This window comes from Chamaea fasciata, unplaced genomic scaffold (genome assembly GCF_029207755.1).
Source record: "Chamaea fasciata isolate MVZ Bird 193981 ecotype frontalis unplaced genomic scaffold, bChaFas1.0.hap1 SCAF_13, whole genome shotgun sequence".
NCBI classification, from domain to species: Eukaryota; Metazoa; Chordata; class Aves; order Passeriformes; family Sylviidae; genus Chamaea; species Chamaea fasciata.
The window spans coordinates 15,093,449-15,116,370 of NW_027094098.1; the positions used below are offsets into that span (position 1 = coordinate 15,093,449).

The 22,922-nt window shown below is 47.1% G+C and overlaps 1 protein-coding gene across 1 annotated transcript in view; it reads right to left on the reverse strand.

The window, feature by feature from the left end:
- The window catches only part of LRIG1 (leucine rich repeats and immunoglobulin like domains 1), a 92,387-nt gene that overhangs the window by 7,367 nt on the left and 62,098 nt on the right, over positions 1 to 22,922 (reverse strand). Inside the window, 9 exon segments of the mRNA XM_066195632.1 lie at positions 611 to 1,030; positions 2,046 to 2,327; positions 3,380 to 3,700; positions 5,644 to 5,807; positions 7,900 to 7,971; positions 9,268 to 9,339; positions 14,401 to 14,481; positions 17,581 to 17,724; positions 22,773 to 22,916. Of these exon segments, the coding sequence (XP_066051729.1) occupies positions 611 to 1,030; positions 2,046 to 2,327; positions 3,380 to 3,700; positions 5,644 to 5,807; positions 7,900 to 7,971; positions 9,268 to 9,339; positions 14,401 to 14,481; positions 17,581 to 17,724; positions 22,773 to 22,916 (1,700 nt within the window).

Consider the following 22,922-nt stretch of genomic DNA (forward strand, 5'->3'; position numbering starts at 1 on the left):
GAAATTCTAAGCAGGCTGGGAAAGTTTTAGGCTGGTTCTTCCAGACTTCTGTTTTGTTCAGAGGCTGTGTAAGGAGGGCAGGAGACTATTCTCACTGCAACACTTATTTAAGCACCAAATTATCCCCTCTGAGTATCAGGAGAAAGCAGTAAACACTAATTTTTCCTCTAAAAAGTAACAGATACCAACCCCCATCAGCAGGGGTTATATAGCCAACATGGAAAAAGAGATTCCAGCTTCAAAGTCTAATTTTTCAAGTTTTGACTTCAAAGTCTTTGAAAATACAGATTTCCAAAAAGTAAGATGGGTTCCCAGCATCAGGGACATCAGCCAGATTGTCTCAAAAGTTGTCACTTATGGTCATGGAAAACCAAAGTAGCAAAGCAACAGCTGGAACTACTGCCAAGTGGAAAAGACCTTCCTGCAGAGCAAGCCAAGGGGAGAAATGCAGCTCTGAACATGCTTCAGCAGCAAGTGAAAGCTGGTTCCAGGCCTGTGAGCCAAGAGAACCAGGGAGATAAGCCAGCTGCAGGACTGTGAGCCTGCTCAGCCTCGGTGGGATGTCTGGCAGCACGAAAGGTTAGAGGGGACCTCAGGACACTGGAGCTACCTGTGTTGGTGACGCTGTACTCCTCACTCTTCTTCCTGGTCTGGTAGATGATGCAGACCCAGACCAGGGAGGTGAGCACGATGCTGCAGACCACGGCGATGGTGATGATGCCCACGGTGGTGCGGTCCTTGCGGCAGCCCAGCGACTGCAGGACGCTGACGTGGCTGTGCGCGCGCTCCGTGCCCAGCGTGTTGGACATCTCACACGTGTACTTCCCCGCGTCCTCCAGCACCACGTTCCTGACGATCAGCAGCTGGTTGCCCGAGGTGAAGTGGTGCCTTTCTGTCACCACCAGGGGCTGGTCACCTTTCAGCCAGGTGATGCGGGGCGGGGGGCTCCCCGTGGCTTTGCACTGGAGAGCCACGGTCTCACCGACGGACACCACGTGATCTTCCAGTGGATGGACCAAAGATGGAGTCTCTGCAGGAGAACACACACGGAAATCCATTTTTAGGGACAGCGTAGCAACAGATTTAACAGCACTGAATATTCTTCGTGTGCCTGCAGACAAAGCAATGCACGAAGCAGGCACATGCTCAGGAATATGGCAGCTGCACACCACAACACATCTAACAACTACAGCCAAGGCCTCACTTCCCACAGCCAAGTGGTGGTGAGTTTTCCCAACAAGAAACATCTGAGGACATGGGCCAACAGCTGACACGTGAACTATTTCACAGGGCAAGAGAGATGAAGTGCAATTTCATTTTGAAGTAATTTTCCCAGACAGCAAATAGGCTGGTTGGAGGGGCTTCCTCAGCACAAGAGGAGATGCGACTTACAGCTCCTTCTCTTACTTAACAGGTATTTTTCATTAGTGAACTACAGTGGAAAGGAATAAAACAAGACTAAGCAGACCATTTGACTCTGTCTCTCTTTTATCTGCAACTGCTAAAGAGCTTGAACAGCCATCCCTCCCAGTTCCCACTTGCACCCGGCCTCCTGGGGCACTGCTGATGCCTTTTTGAGACTACCTAAAGACAGAAGCCAGACAAAATAAGGAGAATAAAAAGCTGTTATATTTATTGAAGGGTCTTCAGATCCATTTTGGGCAGATGAAACCCGACCAGGGGCTACACTCAGAAATGGATGATGGTTCATGGGTTTTCATACTTGTATAAGTTTGGTCCATTTGCATATTGGGGTTAATCTTCCAATTACAGCTTCAGGTAATGAAGTCATTTACCCCAAGTAAACCCAACTCACCCCATTCACCCCAAGTCATTTACCCCAACTCGTTTTTGTTTACGTTTCTCAGGGTCTGAGGCAGTGAGGTGTCCTTGGTTCCCAGACCTAGAGAGGAATTGTTGTGTCTGACCAAAACGGGAGAACATTAGCTAACGCTCTATACGGAGTTTAGAGTTGCACCCTAAGAACTGCAGGATTACAAACACATGAAAAAACAGAAAAGCTAAAACCCTTTAAGGCACCTTACCCAGCACGGTGAGGGTGGCATTGGCCAGCACGGAGCCCGCCGAGTTCTGAGCCGTGCAGCTGTAGACGCCCATGTCCTCCACCTTGACGTCGGTGATGAAGAAGACGTCGTCGTCGGGCATGACGTGCATGCGGCGCTCGCGGGCCGCGGGGAAGTCGGTGCCGCCGTCCTTCTGCCAGGCGATCTGCGGCGTGGGGTGGCCCTCGGCCGCGCACTCCAGCCGCGCCGTCGTCCCCGTGCGGCTCGTGATGTCGTGGGGAGTCTTGATAAATGACGGCAGCACTGATAAAAGGGAGAAAAAAGGGAAGGGAATGAGCGATTCTGTGGGGAAGCACCGTCTTCTGGGCAGTTCTGTTTTCCTTCTCACAGAGGGGGTTAAGGTGACAATTGCCCACGGGCAGGAGGATGCCCATGTGCTTTTGCAGGATATCTCTGAACTGCTGGAAACTGAGCCTGCGTTTCTACAGAACACACCTGTCTGCAGAGTCCATGACTCCTCCAACTCAGATCATTAGAGCTGGGATCAAAGCTGATTTTCTTTTATGAAAACCTGGGAAAACAATCTGTTATCTCTCCTACAGAGAACTTCCAATTCCTACATCCCTCTTCTTTGCATCCCTCTGTATTTTCATTTTAATTGGGCAAAGAATCTACCTGAGCAGCCATAGAGAGGCAGCTTGAGCTGTTAACAGCAAGCATGCTGAAGCGCTTGGCTGGATGGCAGCCAACACAAAATGCTGTGTGCTCCTCACAAGGCATTTCCCAGCTCCCGTGGATACCAACTGCTGCTGTGCAGAGCTTAAGAGCTCACCATCAAGAATGAACCCTCAGGAGCAACAAAGTGGGTCCCAAGGAACTGCACCCATGTATGGTGGTTTTGCCTTCTTCTCTGCCAACGACAGGATGCATAACACGGAAAACGAAGTTGTCGAGTTCGGACTTGGAATGTTTATTATATCTCATCTATTTACAGGCTCACGAGCCGTGAGCTTAACTAGCAAGCTAGGGAAACAAGGTAAAATGGAGAGCTTCTAACTCTTCCTAAGGTTGTTTAAGATAAGTACCCAGTACCAAGGTGACACCTATATTATTTATGTTTCCGGCCCAATGATGACCACCCAAGGCCCACAATGTGGACCTTTTTCTCCCAATTACAGAAAACCACCCAAACCCATGAAGAAGAAGGGAAAGAAGAAGGATAAAGACAACACCCCAAATCCTCCATCTCGACTCACATGTATTACTATACACTAAACCCCAAACTCTTAAGTTTCTAGGATTCCAACAGCACGTAGGAGAGCTCAGGCTGAGGAGAGGAAGCAGTTCCCACTCACCATTAACGGTGAGGCGGGCCTTGTTGGAGTAGGTGGAGCCGAAGTGGTTGGTGATGACGCACTGGTAGCGGCCCTCGTGCGCGAAGGTGACGTGGCGCAGGTGCAGGATGGTGGTGCACTCCATCACCTCCCCGTCCTTGGCCCGCACGTGCGCGAAGTTCTCGATCTCGGCGTTGTGCAGCATCTCGTTGTCTTTCTTCCAGGCAAACACCATGGGGGAGCTGCTGCTGCTGGCCGCCAGGCAGGTGAAGCGGATGTCCTTGCCCAGGACAGCCACCGTCGTCTCGGGCTGGATGATGATCTGCGGCTTGGGGAAATCGTCTGCGAGGAAACAGAGGCAATAGTCAGTGCTGGGCTCTGAGGGGAGACTGGAGCAAGTCAAGAGGTGGAATGAGAAACAAGCAGTGCTCTGTAGGGCAGGTGTGCCACGCACAACTCCAGAGTCACTGGTTTATGTGGGATTGCTGTTCCTCGGTTTCCTTCAGTGGGCTGAGATGGTCATCAAGTGACCTCAGACATCTACAAGACACCCAGCTCCCTCACCAACTGAATCGGAGAAAGATACTATAGTCTGAAGAAGATATTCAGACCATATTCAGGTTGTCCTTCCTTGTACAATCCATGCATGAAGAGCATGACTGAGCTTAAAACCTCACCTCCAGACCTGTATTGGCATGCAGTAGGAGGGGAGAGGGCACTTAAAGGGCTGCAAGTGTCACCTCCAGGGAAAATCGCTCACAGGTTTTAGTGAGGTGGGGAGTGGTCTCTTCTCCCAGGCAACGGGACAAGAGGCAATGGCCTCAAGTTGTGCCAGGAGAGGTTCAGATTAGCTAACCGGAAGCTTTTCTTCCCCAAAAGGGTTGTCAAGCACCAGAAGGGGCTGCCCAGAGACCAGGGACGTGGTGGGAGCATTCCACCCTGGAGGTATTTAAAAGATGTGTCAGTGTGGAACTCAGGGCTGTGGTTTCGTGGTGTGTTTGCCTGTAGTAAGTTAATGGTTTGATTCAAAGATCTGAGAGGTCTTTTCCAACCTAAAGGACTCTATGACTCTACACCGCCCATGCTGTCAAAGCAGAAGCAGCTGTATTTGCCTGTCACCCGACCGGGGTGGAAAGCTACACACACACTCTCTCTCTGCCCTGAAGACTGTTGGTTTTAGCAAGGTTCCAAGCAGATTCATTTATTAGGTTTCTACAAATGGTGTAATTTAATATTTGACTAAGGTTTAATTAAACAGCCAGGCCTCTGGAACCAGGACTACTAGTGCCTGGAGGACTTGGCAGGCACCGGGAAGCAAAGCTGCTTTTGCTTTGTGATGTTGCTGTGGGGATGGAGCCTTCAGGATCTCCTCTTCCAGATGAGCACAGCAAGCCTCCCTCCCAGCCTGCTCAGACAGAGGCCACCTAGGCAGAGCTTGTCACTGGGGGATCAGAAGGGACACTGGAACAAAGCTTCTGCGCTGTGTTCAGTGCAAGTCATGCATTCAGCTCAGTTAAACAATGTTTGCAAAAGCTCATTTTTCCTTCAAACAGCCATGTGCAGCTCCACCCAGGATCCTCACTGGTTGGCTCCACTGCACAGGGTTTGGCTCCCAAACCAGGCTTTTCTTTTCCCCAGAACCTGGATGCCTGAGCAGCATTGATTTGGCATCTTCTGATGATTTAAATTTCTTCTTCTTTATGAGAAAGGTAGTAGATGTTTATGTGTGCTGGGCATTAACTAAAGCTGCTTTGAAACCACAGCTCAGGTGCAGAGTCAACTGCAGTGTTTGGGTGGGCCTTACTGGCCCCAAAGAAGCAGCTGTGATGGAGGGATTCTCCTCTGGGTTTTGTTTTTAACTCTTTCTTGTCTCCAAGAAGGAGAAAAGGTGGCTAAAGAACACAAATCCACAGAAGAGCTCAGAACACTGCAGAAGGAAAAAAAATTACAGCTGCAGTCTTGATACTATCAAACTGAGAGGACTGGGGAAGCGTCTGTGCAGCCCCATCTGGAAGTGGAACAGGCCTAAGTCCCTTTTGATTTAATACTCAGGGAGCCGTGTAAGGAATACTCTGGATGCAAGCAATGCGCTGTGTGGTTTTAGTGGGAAATAAATTGTAGCCAATGACAAATTTTTTAAATGCAGGCTCGGGCTTCCTTTGATCCCACTGAATAACAAAACAAAACAGAAACGCTCTCATAATAACATGCTGGTACTCAAAGAAAATGTTTCCCAAGTGACTCCTACCCTTCGTACAACCTCAAAACACGCAGGCGAGACTTACCACACACGAAACTCTCCGGCTGGATGTCAAAAATACTCTTGCTTTTCAGTGACTCAGGATGGGCACAGGTGGCCACCACAAAGGACTGCAGCTCCTTCTCCACTAACCACTGGGGCAGCCACTTCAGCTGGCAGTCGCAGAGGAAGCTGTCACTGTTAATGTGGCTGCAGGGAAACAAAACCAACACGAGCCTGCTGTGAGTCCAGCACGGAGGGAAGGCTGGGAGGCTCACAGCCCTTTCATGTTAGACACATTCCTCCTGCCCCCCCCAGCATGGGTGGAAGGGAGAAAAAGGACCGCAGGGATGTCCTCGAGGCACTAAAGATGTTACAGACGTGACACATTTAAACAGCATTTCGTCTCCACACAGAGGAAACCCCCTCCTGTACTGCAGTGACACTCTGCAGCACCTTGTAATTATTAACCAGCTCCCAAAGTGATCCCCAGGAACAGACAAGCAATGTCAATGAGCTCCTGCTCTGCCCCTGTGGTTTGAGCATCTTTGATGAGGACCAAATTCAGCATTTAACTGCTGACCAGAGAGAGAGAGAGAGAGAGAGAGGACACCCAGCTCCCACAGTAAGGCCTCAAGCTCCCTCCATGGCAGAGCAGTAAGCAGAGAGGCCCTGCCTTCCATAAGGTGACCCTGGAGTTGTGTTTACTGATTAGCAGAAGCAGCAGAGGAGAAATGACCAAAGATATTTGTGTAAACCCCACAGAAACTGTAACTAGTTTGGAAAACAAAACATATAAACATTTCTCAGCATCCTGAGTTCCAACCCCACCACTGTAGGATTCTGATCCAACACTAGCTTAGCACCTTCTGTTAGGAAAAGAGGTGTGAAAAAGGGGCAAAGAGAAACGGAGCTTTGGGATTAATGTGGGCTCTTTTTAATATTCTGGGCCAAATTATGGCTCAGCATAGCTGTAAGGCCAGTGAAGAACTGTAAATTTACACAAACAGGGCATTCATACTTTGGCCTGGTTTGCAAAACTCAGTCTGATCCTTGGAATAGAATGTGAGGATGCCTCAGAGACTGGGAAAATGAGAGCTCCTGTCCTGCAATACTACAAGCTATGCAGGGTATCAAGAGCACAGCAGAATCCCAACTCCAGCACTGCACTATAAGATGTGAATCTCCTGTTATTCTTCTACCAATACCTCAGGAAATCCTGAAGTTTGAAATGAGCAGGAAAGGGAAAAAGAAAGAAATTGACTGGAGAGGGAGGGGATTTGATTTTTCAAAGCTGTTCACTTTGCTGTTCTAGAAAGATGTGTAGCCTCTAACACATATGATGGCATAAACCCCTCCTGGCTACTTGGGACAGGTCATGAGATCCTTCATTCAGCACAATGCATTCTGCATGTAAATGCCCTCTATCTGAACTTCTCCATTTTATAAACATTCCTTCACAATATCTGGGATCTCACTGTCTCTTCCTAATAAGATCAATCTTTCATCTCAATTTTATTTCAAGTGCCAGTGCAGAAGATAAAGTTTTTAATCACACAACAGACGCACAGTGTTTATCTTCCTCATTCCCAGTCACTGGTATCAAGTGTCACTGCCAACAGCCACCATCTGATTCCCATTTCCAATGTCAGGAGCAAGAACCTGTACCTGCCCAAATACCAAATAAATGATTTTGTGTTCCACAGACACTGCACTACTCCTGGGCATAGCAACACATTGACAGTGGATTAAATATTTATGGGGAAGAAGAGAAAAGGAAACCAGGCAAGACTGGAAACAGTGTCTGATAACAGTGCAGAGCCCCAGCCTGGAGCACAAGCAGCAGCTCTGATAACACATCCGTATTTTTACACCAGAAGGCTGGATGACAAGTGGATGCAGTTCAACTGGTGCTTATCACTGCAGTATCAGTCCTGTCCAGTGTGTGAACCCTAAACACAGGTACAGCAAGGGAGGAGATGGGCCACTGGGAATTAAATCCATGGTGGTGTGAGGAGGAGAGCTGGCGAATAGGACCAGGGCTGGACTTCCTGAGCAGAGATGAATCACTGCACAGGCACAAACCTGCTGGAAGAACCTACCCCCATGATCTGATTTCACTCACTATTACATGCAAGATATTCCTGTGGCAGCTCCTCATTTGTAAAAATACCCCACAGAGGAGGACGCAGGGGAGGGGGAAATGAATGAGTGCTAACATGGATAACACCCGTGCTGCTGCTCATGTCCAGGGCCAGGAGGATCCCTCCTGCCCCAGGGTGTGAGCAGGGCGATCACTTACAGCTGCCGCAGGCTCCTCATCCTGGCAAAGGCATCGGCTTGGATGGAGCGGATGGCGTTGTCCCCGAGGTTCCTGCAGGCACAACCACAGGTAGTGTGAACAAGAGATGCTATTTATGGCTGGGACAGAGCCTCTTCACATTGATTGAAGCAATGACTCCAGTAGCAGGTGATTTGGTAGCTCCTTGTCAAGGCCTTCTGCACTTACAGTGCATAAAAATGTTCCTCAAAACACCTTCATGTTATTAAAGTATGGCTGAACAATAGCCAGCCAACAAAAATTACACTTAATTAAATCACTAAGTCATTCCCTACCCCATCTTCTCAATACACTTTCTCAGTCTGAGCTACCTCCATCATCCATAGCTCAGAAATTCCTCAGCCCCCTCGATAACCAAAGATAGTCAGGAATGTGGTACCCCAGGCAAGACCTTCAGCAAACATAAAAGAAAGCAAATACTTGCACTAAGCAGCATCTGAGGAATTATTTGAAAATTACTTGGAGGGGATACAGTTGGGTTTAAAAAAACATCCCAGTATTTCCAAAGAAAGGGAGATAAAGGCTTCCCTCACAACAACTGCTAATTTAAAAAAAAAAAATTGTTCTCTGAAAAAGCACCATGTCAGATTTAGAACTGAAGTTTACTAAGTGACATGTAGGGCAGACAAGCACTGTTAAAAGAGGACAATCTCAGCAGAGCATTAAAGGCACCTTTATTTGGGAATGTACTCCCCGTCAGGCAGCCCAAATCTTTCAGCGTGCTCTCGATGGCCATAACATTTCATACAATCAACAGCCAATAAAACATGTAGAGCACAGTCACATATACTTTAACTTGTCTTAATCCAAGAAAGGAGGTTATTCATGAATCACTGCTGGAGTCATCAGCCTTGGGACACAAAAAAAATTACACAGAGGCAGCCAAAATGTACTTCTTGCAAATGGCTCTAAGGGGGTTGTGCCGAATGGGGATGTTCAGTGCGGATGCATCGAAATCAGTCATCTGCAACACATGTTACTGCCAGAGCCTGGGTTTAGGAGAAAGCTGGGGCAAAGGAGGAGAGAGTGCTGTGTCTGAACCAGCCTATTCTCATTGCTAGCAGCCTGCAAAGCAGTAATGTGCAAGTCAAGGTGATACTCTCAAAAATTAGGAGCATGCAAATTTCCCATATGTTCTATAACTTTGTTCCTGGCACAAAAAAAGGCCAAAGTTGAGGTGGACTTATAATGAGAAGGAAGCAGGTGGCCCCCACAAATGGACTGGCTTCTCAGTTTACAAAGACACTATTAAATTGCTAGCAGATTTCTCAAGCAGCTACTTTTGGCAGACCCCCCTTCCCAAACTCTGAGGCATGGTGGGTTACTCACAGGTGCTCCAGAGCCTCCAACCCTGAGAACGCTTTCTTGGCCACCGACTTGATCTTGTTTCCAAACAGAGTTCTGCAGTTTCCAAACATCCAGTGCCAGATAAACAGAAAGAAAAAGGGGAGAGGGGGGCAAAAAAAAAAAAAAAAAAAAAAAAAAAAAGAAAAAAAAGAAAGAAGGAACACAATTAGTGTGGCTTTATCTGATATACACACTCAAGTTTAAGTCCCAGGAAATCTGAACTGCACAGAGATTAAGAGAGCTGAAGCACACTCGCTTTCCTGCTCCTGAAATTAAATCCTTTTATCTGTATTTGAATTTAATAGTGATGACAGGGCAAAAAGGAATGTGCCGTATCATGTAAAAAGGCAGGTTTGCTCCCCTGCTTGGGAACCAGCTTGCTGAGTAACAGAAGGTCCCCTCTGTACTTCGCAGCCTGGCTGTGGACAGGATTAAGTGCAGTGACAGTTTAACAAGATATTGGTCTCTCCCCTCAACACTTTTCATTTCTGACTTCTTCCCAGACAGGAAAAAGAGCGGTAATTTATTCACTGGGGCTTGGCCTGAGCAGCTATCAGCACACAGGGCTGAGGGCTGCCCCCTGGGCTGCACATTCACAGCTGACTGGAGGCACTGCTCATTCCTTCCTTGTAAAAACAACAGCAAAGCAACATCATGCAACAGATCATAGCCAAGGGATAATTTCAAGGAGCAAAAGGCAGAGCAGGTAATGTCCAGAGCTGAGGAGTGGGCTTGTTTGCATCTGTGACCAGAGAGCATTCCTCTGAATCAGCAGTGGCATGAGGGGACTGTCACCAGAAAACAGCCAGCTGGAGAGATCCCAGCCCAGCTGCCATCTCCAGAGCAACACTTCTCCATAAATATTGACCAGTGCTAATGGCCGGGGCAAGGTTTGTGCCAAATGGATAGTCCCCTCGCCTGTTTTAATAAAACATCAACCAGTGTCATTAATTAGGAGCTGCTTTCCTTCCCCAGGCTCCCTCTAAGGTCTATCCTCCAGGTGCATCTGTTATCACCACGTGGTGTCCAGGGCAAATCTCACCCACACCTCAGGTGAAAAAAAGGCACACCTGGGGCTGCATTTCATTCTGAGTTTTCATTCAAGAGCTCTCCTTCGGTATAGGGTGTGACCTGTATCTGCACCCCAAAAAGACTTACAACCATGATGGTCCCACTGCCTGCCTACTGTTCAGGGAAAGGAGAGGAGTACAAGATGGAGCACGTGCAGCCATTCCATGAGCAAATACATTTCCAAGAACTTGTCAAGGCCTTCCACAAAGCACTTTTCAAATGTCAGGATAATTTGGTTAATATACTGGCTCCCAGAAAGCCCAGTTCCAAATACCCCCAGCACCAAAGCATGTGTGCAATCATGTGTGCCATCATTTGGTAAAAGGGATGTTGCATTAATGAAGGCTTTGAAAAATCCATTAGAATGATTAATACAGTAAATAATTTACTATATGTAAACTCTGGTCAAATGGCTGCATCCATACACACTGATTTCTGAAGTCATATTCCTAAATGAGTACGTTGTAAGGATAAAATAAGGACTGAAGGAAATGGCCTCATGCTGTGCCAGGGGAGGTTTAAAATAGATTTTAGGAAAAATTTCCGGAGGTTTAAAACAGATTTTAGGAAAAATTTCCTCAGAGAAAGGGTTGTAAGATCGGAATCAAGGATTGAACAGACTGCCCAGGGAAGTGGCAGAGTCACCATGCTTGGAAGTGCTCAAAAAAACGTGGATGTGGCACTGCAGGCCATGGTTGAATGATGAACACGGTGATGGTGCTAGGCTGATGGTTGGACTTGATGAGCCTAAAGATATTTTCCAACCTTTACGATTCTAATGGAAGTTAGATGGGCAACTGCTGTTGAAAAAATTATGCTGAGCTTGGGTTTGATAGCTGCAGATTTCTATTACTGTTCAGTGGATTTTGGACTTCAAAAATCGGAGATACTGCTGATATGTGTTATCTGTGCAGAGATAAGCAGCAGTACATCTGGGGAAAGGAGTCCACAACTGCACCACTTGTGTAGGTGCACACAGCTTGATGCCCGGACATGAGAAATACCTAACACACATAACAAGTCAGGCCTCAGTAAACTCATTACTCCTTGCAACTAATTTCAATTAAGTGCCTCTACAAATCTGAGAGTTTGAACCTAGCAGCCCCCATCAAAGGGCTGTGGAAGGCTGGAATGTGAAGGCAGCAGAACACAGCCATAATTAGCCATCCCACTGCTGGCCAAAACCTCCTCCACGGGGCAGAGCCAAGCACAAGCTCTCCTGGAGACTGCACCACTGTAATTACACGGCAAGCACACAATTCATTGCAGCGTTTTCTCCTCCAGCCAGTTTTGCACCTGCAGGAAGATTTCACTGAGTGAGCCATCAAAAAGCTGGTTACATTTAGCAGCCTGAATAATTAGGAACCTCCTTGCTCCACAGTGATTCCACCAGTGCCTTTTATGCTTCAGTGCTTCTCAACTCCCTCTTTCTTCAAGCAACATTTTAATTTAGGCCTGTGCTCTCTATCCTGGAGAGCTTCATATATAATTCAGAGAAGGCTAAAGTGACTGGCCTCTCCATCTCTGTTTAACACCTTCATGTCAGCGAACAACCCTCTCTGTGCTAAATCCTTTCAGAGGCTAATCTGTGCCAGATCAAAGGGGAACGGCTTTTAAGGCAATCTCCACAGAGCTGAGGTGATTATTAATTCATTGGAAGGTCTCCTCTGAAGTGCCCATTTATTTTTTGTATGCTAATGCATTTAAAGTGGTTGACGGTTTAAACACAGGCCCTAAATCACACAGTGAAATGTTTGCTGTAAGGGCTGATCTTTTATTTACCAAAAAAAAAAATCCTGATACTCACTTCAGCCTTAGAAATCACCAGTTTGGGATTTATGTGCTGATAAGCTAAAATAGTTCTGAGGAGTTCCCTTTAAAAGTGACCACTCACAAGTATTCTCAAAATGCCTCAAGAAATAATAATAATAATAAAAAAATAATTTCATGTTCTGAGAATTTTTTAGCCTTAACATGCTGGCTGACAGTGAACCATCCCAGCAAGCTGTCTGTCCCACAGCAGTTCACTCTGTTAAGTAATCAAACCACTCCTGTCTGCCCCAAACCAACCTGATCCACATGCTTTTCCAGGCTATGAAATGTGCTGCAATCCCCTGCACAAACCTTCCCTGCACATGTCCCTCAGCCAGACTCAGAGCTGGCCCGAGTCCACGTGCAATGACAGGCATCAGTCAACAAAGGAAAGAAAGATATAAACCAAGCTTCCTTCGACTTGCACAAGCCCTCAGTGCACCCTTGGCCACTGGCAGCCCAAACCAGCCATCTTTTGGAGGTGTTCCTTGTGCTGAGTGATAAACATCACATCAGGCCACGGCATTTCACAGGGGAGAGCAATAGCTGCTCTGGCTAGAGCTCCCAGCACATAACCCCACAGGCTGCCCCTGCTCCCTTCCTTTCTCCTCCTTGCTGTCCCTCCTGGCCTCTGCCTGACCCCCACAGCTCATCAGGGCTCACTGCTCCTGCTTTCCAAGTCAATCCTTTTGCTGAACTCTTTCCTTCAGTGCTGTCTCCCCTGGATTTTTCACCACTCCCCTGTTACCTGCACCCAGCATTTCTAACATCTCCTAATCACTTGGGACTGTTACTTTTGCTCCCATGCCAGTGGCTCTGTTGGAGGGATGTACCACCAGGGCAGCTCTCTCTGCTCCTTTCCACCACCTTCTCTCCCTTGTCAAGGCAGTACTACAGATTCACAATCCCTGCAGCCTGCAAATCCCACTGGACAGAGTCTCTGCTCCCATCACCCTTCCAGCTGCTCACAGGGTCTCACTGGTTTCATCAGACAAACCAGACTATTCAGTCAGGCAGCCAAGGACTCTTCTACCCACTGCATCTGCTCCTCTGCCTTTTTTCTGGCAGTCATGGGAAGATTCCCTGACTCTGCATGCACAGCAATTCCTACTGACTTCTCCCTCACCCCCACACTACTTCTGCTTCCCTACCTGGCTCCCCCTGTCCTCAAATCCTCCTCTGCCTTCTGCCCCACTTTACTTGCAGCTGTAACTTGGTCCCCTCCGCACGGACCCCGTGACTCCCCTCAGCAACCATCAAACGCCATCTCTGTGTCTGTGATTTCAGGTTTTTCTCCTCCCAGCACCACATCTCCACAAACCCTGCCGTGGCTCGTCCCACTCCCCGAGGAGTGTGTAATGAGAGCGTGACAATATCCCGCCTGCCAGGGCTCATTCCAGCCATCTGCTCTCCATCGAGGTACTTTTACTGCACCTCTGGCTGTGCCAGCCCAGCATCAGAGACAGAGGCGTGGGGGGGTGCTGAGAACTTCAACAAAGGCAAGAGGTAATGATTAGAGACTCTTGATTTGTCACAAGCCATCAGAGACTCCTCTGACAGGGCTGATTTATGTCACCCATTTCAAATGGAAGAGGGACTCGTACAGAGCACTGTGAAAATCCTGGCGAAGGCCAAGCAAAGCCATAAACATTTGCAAGGCGCATGCTTGCCTTGGGTTTCTTTTTATCTCCTTAAGAGCCTGTGCCCCATGGTGCCTTTTATTGTCACTGCACATGGAACTGAGCCCAAAAGATCACTCTCAGAAAGAGTATCCCACAGAAACGAATCCTGTTTCAATCCTCTGTTGTAACAGGAAGTGGGGCGATTTTTCTCTTCTGTTTATTGTTACTTGCTGCATCAATCAGTGCCTCACTGAAGATTGCAAAGGGTTGTTTCTGTCGCCTGTTTGCTTTTAGAAGTGAGGAATGGTTGTGCTGAATTTTATACACCAAAACAGCTTAAATTTCTCTCTGTGTCTGAACTGCAGTATTGTGGTACCGTCTGTTCACCATTTAGAAAGGAAATAATTGCCTCATACCTGCTTAAAAACATCAGTGCTTGAAAAACACATTTGGACTCTCGCAGTGAGCCTGCAGAACCATGCAGCTCAGATTTTCTGTTGATTTTTGTCCTGTTCCAAGGTGAGGGAGGCTGCATAAAAAGGGACAGACCCAACCCAACACAGGCACACAGCAAAACTGGCTTGCAGAATTCAAGCCCAGGGATACTCACAGCTTGCTCAGGTTTTCCAGGCCTGTAAAGGCTCCATTGGTATCTTCTATTGTGCCTGAGATGTCGTTGTGGTCCAGTTCCCTGGGGGGAGGACAAGAGAGCTCAGAATCAGCACCTCAGTCCCAATGTCACTGTCACAAATAAATGGAGGAAGCTGGAGAATGCCACGTGAGAGCTTCCCTTTTTTTCCTGACAGGTATCAGAAAATGCAGAGTCCTGCAGCAAAGCAGCACCAACCACTTCTCCTGCACTGACACACAGTGGGATGGTGCATTCCAGAAAGAGCTCTGGCTTGTTCCTAGCTCAAACCCTCTGAGACAGCTACTTTTTACCAAGTAGGTTTCTGTCCTTTTCTACTTCTGCGCATCCAAACAGGAGGAGGAAAATGAAAACAAAGCGCCAAAATTAACCCGAAAGAAACACCTGTCCTTACATGCTACTGCCCTGAAATAAATTCACCTTGGGTATTCCAGTGTATACATGCATTTGTCTATAGCAGAATCTTAGGAAGATGATTTGGTGTATTTTCTACAAAGCTACATTTTTTCTGGCAATGAACTTGAAAACTCAACAAAGGACCAGCATCACTACTCCAGCCTAACTCTGTATAACCATTAAAAAAAAAAAAAAAAAAAAAAAAAAGAGAATTCCTTTCCAGAGTTAGCTTCTTTTGGCTTTCAAATTGACCATCAATTACAAGAGTCAAAGAGGTCTGAAAAAAAACAAGCACACAGAGCAAACAGAGAGATCCACAAAAGCTGTTTAAACAGACTGTTTAAAAATCCTTCCCTCCCAGCTTTTAAATCCAGCAATCTAGCAATGAATACCCAGCAACACAGACAGAAATTCATCATTTCCAATGTTAAGTAAAAAGAGAGAAAAACTCAATAGGCTTTGTTGGTTTTGTTACATCACTCTGATTGAAAACCTGGCAAAACACAACACCAAAGCAAACTTCACCATCCAGATAACCCCTGAGCCCTCAGGTACTCCTTTCGCACCTTTTGAAGATGATTATCACAACGTTTCCAGATAAAGAAATATTGAGATCAAAAAAAGAAGAAAAAAACAAGTGCCCCTGCATTTTGCAACACTCCCAACACAGGCATCACAGTGTGGCTTTTGGGCAGCACAAATACACAGAAACTCACAAGAAGGGAGAACAACTTTAAAATAAAGCCCCAGTTTCAAGATGGGAATGGTTTTCCCTCAGCTGGCTCTCCTTTCTCTACTTTAGGGTGAACTAAAGATGCGAAGGGAGACGGCCAAAAGTTTCAGTTCCTGTTTCTCTTAACTTCTCTTAAACTGGCTTAAGCCTGAGACCTGAATCTGATGTCCCTGGAGAGGCCTGGCCTCAGCCAGCATCACTGTGGATGTCAGGGTGATCTGTGGGCTGCTCTGTGCCAAAGGCATGGACAAAAACTCCACATCCCCTGAGGTGTGGGCACACATAATGCTGTGGTGGCCAAAGAGACGAGCCCAGGAGAATGCTTTGATGTGCTGGCATTTCCAGCACTATCCTAGTGGGACAGGAGCAAATACATCCTCCTGGAGCTCAGTTTCTACGTTTTCCCTACAGCTGCCAAGCCAGTGTCCCTTGTTCTGTTTGTTTTTTAAGGGAAAATCCCTTCTCAGACATCTCTCCTCTTCAGTTTCACCACGGGCTACTGGTCTTTGGAGCAGCAAACCCTTTCCCATGGCAGGGACAGACAAGTGGGAACAGCCTGTAGGAGCCCTGACACACACTTTTATTAATTGACCGCCACACATTGTGCTTCCTTGAAAAAGGGAAAGAAAATGGTATTGCTTGTTCATCCAGTGGCAACTCAAAGGTTTAGTGTTAGAAAGGAGGAATAAAAACCTTTTTAACAAATGAGTGAAAATAGAGAGAGGGAATAAAAAAGAGTGGGGTATTTTGGCCCAGCTCTCTTTGTATTCCTACTCCTCTCCCAGCCCCTGTTGCCAATTTCCTATTCTTTCTGGCTGGCTGAGCTTGAATGCTCGAAGCCTTGTTAATCATTGTGCTCAGAGGTCTCCGGGCCTGACCTCTATTTGAATAGCTCCACATTTCAGCAGTTTCACACCCACCAAAGGCTCCCCAACAATAGCCCATAATTAAAGCATGCTCAGCTCTTTTTCACCAGGTGCAGGACCCAATAGGCCTTTCTCTTTATTAAATTAGAGCTCGCTCACACACTCCTTCTCCACCTCCCCCCTCTGCCCGGGACATAAAAGAGGCTCCACATTCACTGCAGAGCAAAGAGAAGGACCAGCTTCCCTTCCCCTCCATTTTTCTTTGGAAACCTTTAGTTCCGGTCTTGACAGCTGCCTCAGAGAGGTCCCTTTCTGAATGCCCAGTGGCTGAAAGGCTTTGGCTTAACTTTAAGAAAAGCAAACAAAACCCAAACTCACTTTCCAGTCACTTCCTTCACTATGAACTTCAATAAAGAAAAGAGTAAGATGCAAAAAGTACTGTAAAGAGGGGAGATTTTTCTGTTCCCATTTCCTTTTAATGACTCAGGCCACAATGGGCTTCTGAAGAGGAATAAAAGTATCAAAGTGTGTTTTTTTCTTTTCAAGGAAGAACTAAATCAGTTTGCTGAACTCAACCAGCCTGGGAACGTGTCTGGTGCTGTCACAAGGACTGTGAGAACTTTGTGGTGTGCCAGATGAAGGTGCTGAGCCTGCAGCTCCCAGAGAGAAGAGGAGAAGAGCAGCCAGCAGCCCTGCAGGTTCCAGTAAGGAGACAGAGGCAACACAGCTGCAGGAATGGAACTGGATTCCCCATCTTCTGATGTTCACAAGACAAGCCCAGATGTATAATGTATAATGGTAAAAAAAAGTAACAACACAGAAGTGCTCAACAGCACATTTAAGAGGATATTCCAATTTCCAGTGTTGTCAGTGGAAGCAATCATTCCCTGCTCCTTCTGAGTGCAGCACGACCCAAAAGAAACTAAGCTTTTCTAATAATTCCAATTAAAGTCAACAGGATAGTAAAAGAAATACTGCTATTAGCTGCAGGGATGAGACCTCAGGGATTTCAGCCGAGGTGGCTTCAGGAACCTGAAACTACCAGACCTGGGCACCCAAAGCACCTTCAAAGCAGAACCACCTGGCAGAACACAAACCGTGGAGGGAACATGGGTATGGGTCTGACGAAAGCTGAGAGCAACTTACAGGACACGAAGGTTTTTGAGTCCCCTGAAAGCACCTTCTGCAATGTGATTGATGGAATTGTGGCTCAGCCGTAGCACGTGCAGTCCCCCAAGGTCTGCCAGGCTCCCCTCGTCCAGCCTCGTGAGGTTGTTGTAGGAGAGTATCCTGAGAGGAAAAAATGTACAACAGCTCTTGTCAATCCATCTGGTATTTTCCAAACTCCTCTGTGCCAAGCACTGCCTGCCTCCCACCACCACCTGACACCTGGGTGGATATGTAACAACTGGATTAGGATATAAGACTGCAGCCTGCAAGTATTGCCACAGGACACCCACGGGGGAGCCTGGGTGACACTCAGGGAGCAGGAGGCAGCTGGTACCCAGCTGTGGGGAAGTTTTCTCCGCCGGCTACAGAGAGAGGCTGCCCCAAAAGTGACTGAGAGCAACAACCCAACACGCACACACACTCTGTCAGCTAGAGCAGGGAGAGCTCCTCCTGCTCCCGTGTACTGGGATATTAAGAGAGACAGGACCACTGGGAGATGTCTCAAAACATGATTCATTGCCTCAGTCTCAAGGAGTGAGAACATCTTCACTGCATACACCAGGAGTTCATGGTCAGTGGTCACAAGACCACAGGTTACAAGGGGTTTTTAAAGGTTTATTAGCCAATAATCCACTGCCACACATATTGTTTTAACTTTCTCACCAATAGCTAATTAAACTGTATCACACGTCCTGCCCCAATGCAGGCTTTTCTTATCCAATCATATAGTGACACACAAACTACTCGTTACACCTTAAAACTTTTTACTATTTCTGTAACTACTCCTATATCCAAACTTTAAAACCCTAAAACTTTCCTCTACCTTAATATGTTTCCCCTTAGGTTAATATGTCTACCTATACTACAAACCCACCTTCTTACTTATGGTCTCTAAATTTGGAAGCCTTTTCCAAGGTCTCAGCTCGAACCCTGTATTCTCTTCTGTATTCAGGCCTGCACACACAAGATTTTGAGAATTTTCTGTGCCTGGATTTCCCACATCATGCAGCTGGGTGAGGGTCTGGGAGCACCAGCCCTGTGTCCCCACAGGTCCAGGCAGGGCTCAGCTGGCTGTGCTCAACCTCACTGCCATCTGCACTCCCTCTGAGGCTCACAGGGAGAAGCAGGCCCCGCTCCCCACGCCCTGCGAGGTGCAGAGTGATGTCACACAGATGGATTTTGGAGTTCTTGGCAGGGCCCAGACTTCTGTACTCAGGAGGTGTCTTATCGTTCTGCACTTGTGCACAGCCAGCCCCAGGCTCTGGGTGTGGGTGCCTCTGCTCCACCCCGGTCCAGAGCCAAAAGCATTTCACCACAAGGCAATTGAATGCTTCCTTTCATGCACAGAAAGGAGATGTCTGCTGTAAACCAGCCACCTTTCCTTCCTCCCACTCCCCTTTGTCAAGGAGCACAGTTTGCCTTAAATCCTTTCCACTTACAAGAGACGGTTTTTTGGGTTTTTTTCCCCATCTATCTTTTCTCCTTGCCTGCATTATCTCTGGTCCGGGAGATTTTATTTAAGCACTACTCCTGTTGCAGTTTGGAAGCCAGAAGGAAGGCAGCTGCTTTTCCATCCCAGCAAGGTGCAGATGAGGCTTTGGAGATGAGACACTGAGGGCAGACCTTGGGAAGCTACTGCAGCCACCTCACATGCTGTGCAACCACCTTTTATCCAGAATAAAGCCCTGCTGTGGAAGGCCAGCTTGGATTTTCATATGAGGGACCTCTCAGAGCAGCAGCAGGCCTCAGATTTTCAAAATCATCTTCTTAGTGACCTGGGAGTACAACTCACTTCAAAAGATGTAAGGGTTTGGGCTGCTCAACTTTTGAAAAAGTGAAACAGCTTTGAACAAGCACTGAAATTCTCCACTGTACAGACAAGAAAAAAAAAAAAAAATCACTGAGTTCCAAACCTCTAAATTCCTCTTCTAGTACTGCCTGTTAATGAGTCTGCTTAAAAATGTGTCTAGGGCTTACATGAAATTCACTGCAAAGTCAAAACCTAAGTCCAAACAGACACATACTCCAAAGCACCGAGAGCGTCATTTACTTGGCAAAGGTGCTTGCTATCTTTTAGCTGTGTGAGTGGGCAGAGGGCAAGCTCTGGAAAAAAAATCAGCAAAGATTAATGAGTTTGAAGGTATGGGACAACATACTTTCATTCCTAAAGAAGCTATAGCGTTAGTTATGAAGAACTGGCATCTGGTCAAAATTATGTCCTCACCTGCTATTAAAGAATTTGGCTTTAAAAAAAATTTTTTTTTTTCAAAAGTAATCCTAAACCTGGCTGAGAAAATAAATAGTTCCTTTTGATTCCACACATAAGAGCTCCTGCCACAACTGGTGAAGGCATGTTCCCTCTGTTTGTTTGGATGTCACCCCAAGACGGACAGACTGCAGCAGGACGTGGAGACTCTCTCAGTGGTGTCACACATGGAAGGTTTCAGGAGCCATTGCACCTGGCAGTGGCTTCTTCAGCATGCCAGGGCTCTGCTTCTTGCCACAGGACAGGACAATTTGCAAAAAAACAGGTTTTTCCCCCTCAGCTCAGCAGTGTGGATTATCTGGGTGAGAGAAGCCAGCAGACCCTGGCATCTCTCTACCAGTGAGCAAGCACTGGAATGAATAAATAGCAACGTCTGTCTACACAGCCCTTCCAGCCTGGTGGGAAGCAGGAGATTTTGAGCACCATGCCAAAACTGGTACAGAAAGGGGTTAACCAGAGCCCTGTTGTGCAACTGGAGCTGCTGCTGCCAGCCTGTTCTGGACCAGGTACATCTACCACACTTCATTCCCCTTGGCCAAGCTACAGGTAAAAAGGGAAAGGAAAGACCCAGCAGCCAAGCCACCATTTACCTCTGATGAAATCCTGTGCTCCCACTGTGGTTTTTTCCATAATGCTGATGCTCTAGCACCTGACTGGTGAATACAATCAGCCCTTTCTCATGCTCAGAACAAGGCAAGAGCTTTCTGTCCTTGTCAGCTTTTACATCAGCCCAGAGCCTTGGGGTCACGTTTCGTCCCAGAAACTGAATGAGAGATAACTCCTCCTTCAGATGACCAGCTCTCTCCTTAGAAGACTTTGGAATTCATTCCCTGTACAACCACAGTGATTTTGGGTAACTGAAACCAGGAGATTTTGCAACAGTGGAGGTGAGCAAGAATCTTTTAATCAGGAAAAAAACACCCACAACTGACAAAGTGCACAAGTCAGTCCAGATGTATCTATGGCTTCCTTTCCTCACCCTTGAATTTCAGCACAGACCTCTCCTACAGGTACTCTCTGGCTGTGGGAGTTTCAGTTTGGAGATCTGATGAATCCCTGCAGCAGCCTTTCCCTAAAGGCAACACCTGAAAGAGCTTGTAGGACTTTGCAGGGATGTGCTAACACCCACACAATCACCCTTCCCATCTCAGCCAGTGTGTCTGTGGCCTCACACTGCAGCACAACCCTGCCTGTCAGGTCAGGCACACCCCAGTGGCTCACACCACCTCACACCACCGGGCATTTCCCAAATCTACCCCGTCCTGCACAGCATGAGCGAGTCCTGCACCTGAGTTTCTGCAATTACTGCTGCTAAGACAGGACAGCTCACTGTTAGAACTGCTTGCTGGATGAGATCCTAATCCATACCTGAGAAAAAGGACTCAGCATGACAACCAACCTCCAATCTAAACCTTGAGGGTTTGCAAGACAGTGTCATGTAGAAAAGACAAGCTCAGATGTCCCCTAAAAGAGTTCTGACATTAGCCCTGCGACGTGCAGATGGGCCTTACCCATCCCATCTAACTCAGGCTGAAAAAAAACTCAGCACAGGCACCAGAGGTTCGGTCCTGAGAGCAGCAAGCTCTCAGAGCTGTGCAGTGCAATGATCTGCATTAGGCTATTCCAAGGATTCAGCTGTGAGTGCCCTGGCAAGGCAGGTTCCCCTTTTTTTGATCCTTCAGATTTTAACAGACCAAAGGCAGAGCACAGTACCAGTTCTGATCTGCTGCCTTGAAGATGTCTCCATTAACACTGCCTTAATCTAGCAAAATATCATGAGAGGATCTACACGTGAAGGAACTGCAGCTGTCCACAGAACTGTGCCAGGCATGGGCAGCTCTGCAGCAATGTGAAAAATCAGGTAATGAAACAATCATGTGTGTATTTAACTAAAACCAAAAATAAAGTATTTCCCTGTGCCCCCAAAAATAACCAACATCTGAACAAATAATTTGAGTTGAACAGAAGATCACAGGGCTAGCATGTTAATTCTAAACATAAAGGAATTACATGTGTCATGTCTAGCTCTCTCTGAATCCGCAGCCCAAAGGCTTCAGGACTCACAGCTGGGTGGGCAGATACCCACCTCTAGTGTGAGAGCAGAGTGAGGCCTCTGGCAGCAGGGAGTTGCTTTACCATATTGCTTTTTGGTGGATAGGAGACTCCCTAACAATGTTTAACATTTCCCTGCACCAAGCAGAATGGATTCCAGTTCCACCGACCATGTGTCACTTTTGCAGTGCTTTCCACAGTTCCACTGAGGGGATGGCAGCTACTTCTGTAAATACTGCAAGCATCCCTGTGTGTCTCTTCAAAAAGGCATTAAGCAGTGCCACAGACCCAAAAGACACCCTTTAGGGTGGGGCTGCCCTCAGCAGCAAGGCTTTCCTTTATTTATCAGGCTGTATTCCCAGCTGGAAACCTCAGGAGAGCAAAGCCAAGGTACTTACTTTTCAACAACTGAGCCCTACAGGAAGGATAAAGTGTAAATAGGAGACACAAGGGGAGCTGCCTTTAAAGGGTCAACTGCTGGTTGAAATCATGCTCTTTGTAAATACAGAGGAAAAAGCAAAACTTCCTTCAGGCTGTACAGTTATTATATGGCAAGTTACAAGTCTTGTAACTAGCTAGCTAAAAACATTGGCAAACCACAGCTCACAAACTCTCCAGGGTCTTTTGGCACTGTGCACTTTTACTGGGCTCTAGCGTTTGTTTCTGGTGCAAATGTGTTTTAACCAGGTGCTCTGAAGGTCCCAACATGATAAATAACAAGGGGATCACTTAGGAGCCTGCAGTTCCTGCATTTCTGCAGGTTGATACAGTGGGAGCTGGAAGCCTTGAGGAGACTCCTTATTCCCTCCTCTCCTGCCAAAATCACACAACACAACTGAAACCAACTTACAGCTCATGCAGCTTCTGGCAGAAGCTCCAGCCATCAGGGTTGATGCGGGATATGGAGTTGTTGCTGAGGTGAAGCTGGTGCAGAGAGGAAAGGCCATAGAGAGAGCCACTGTTCACTTCTGTCAGGCTGTTATATTCCAAGTGGCTGTGG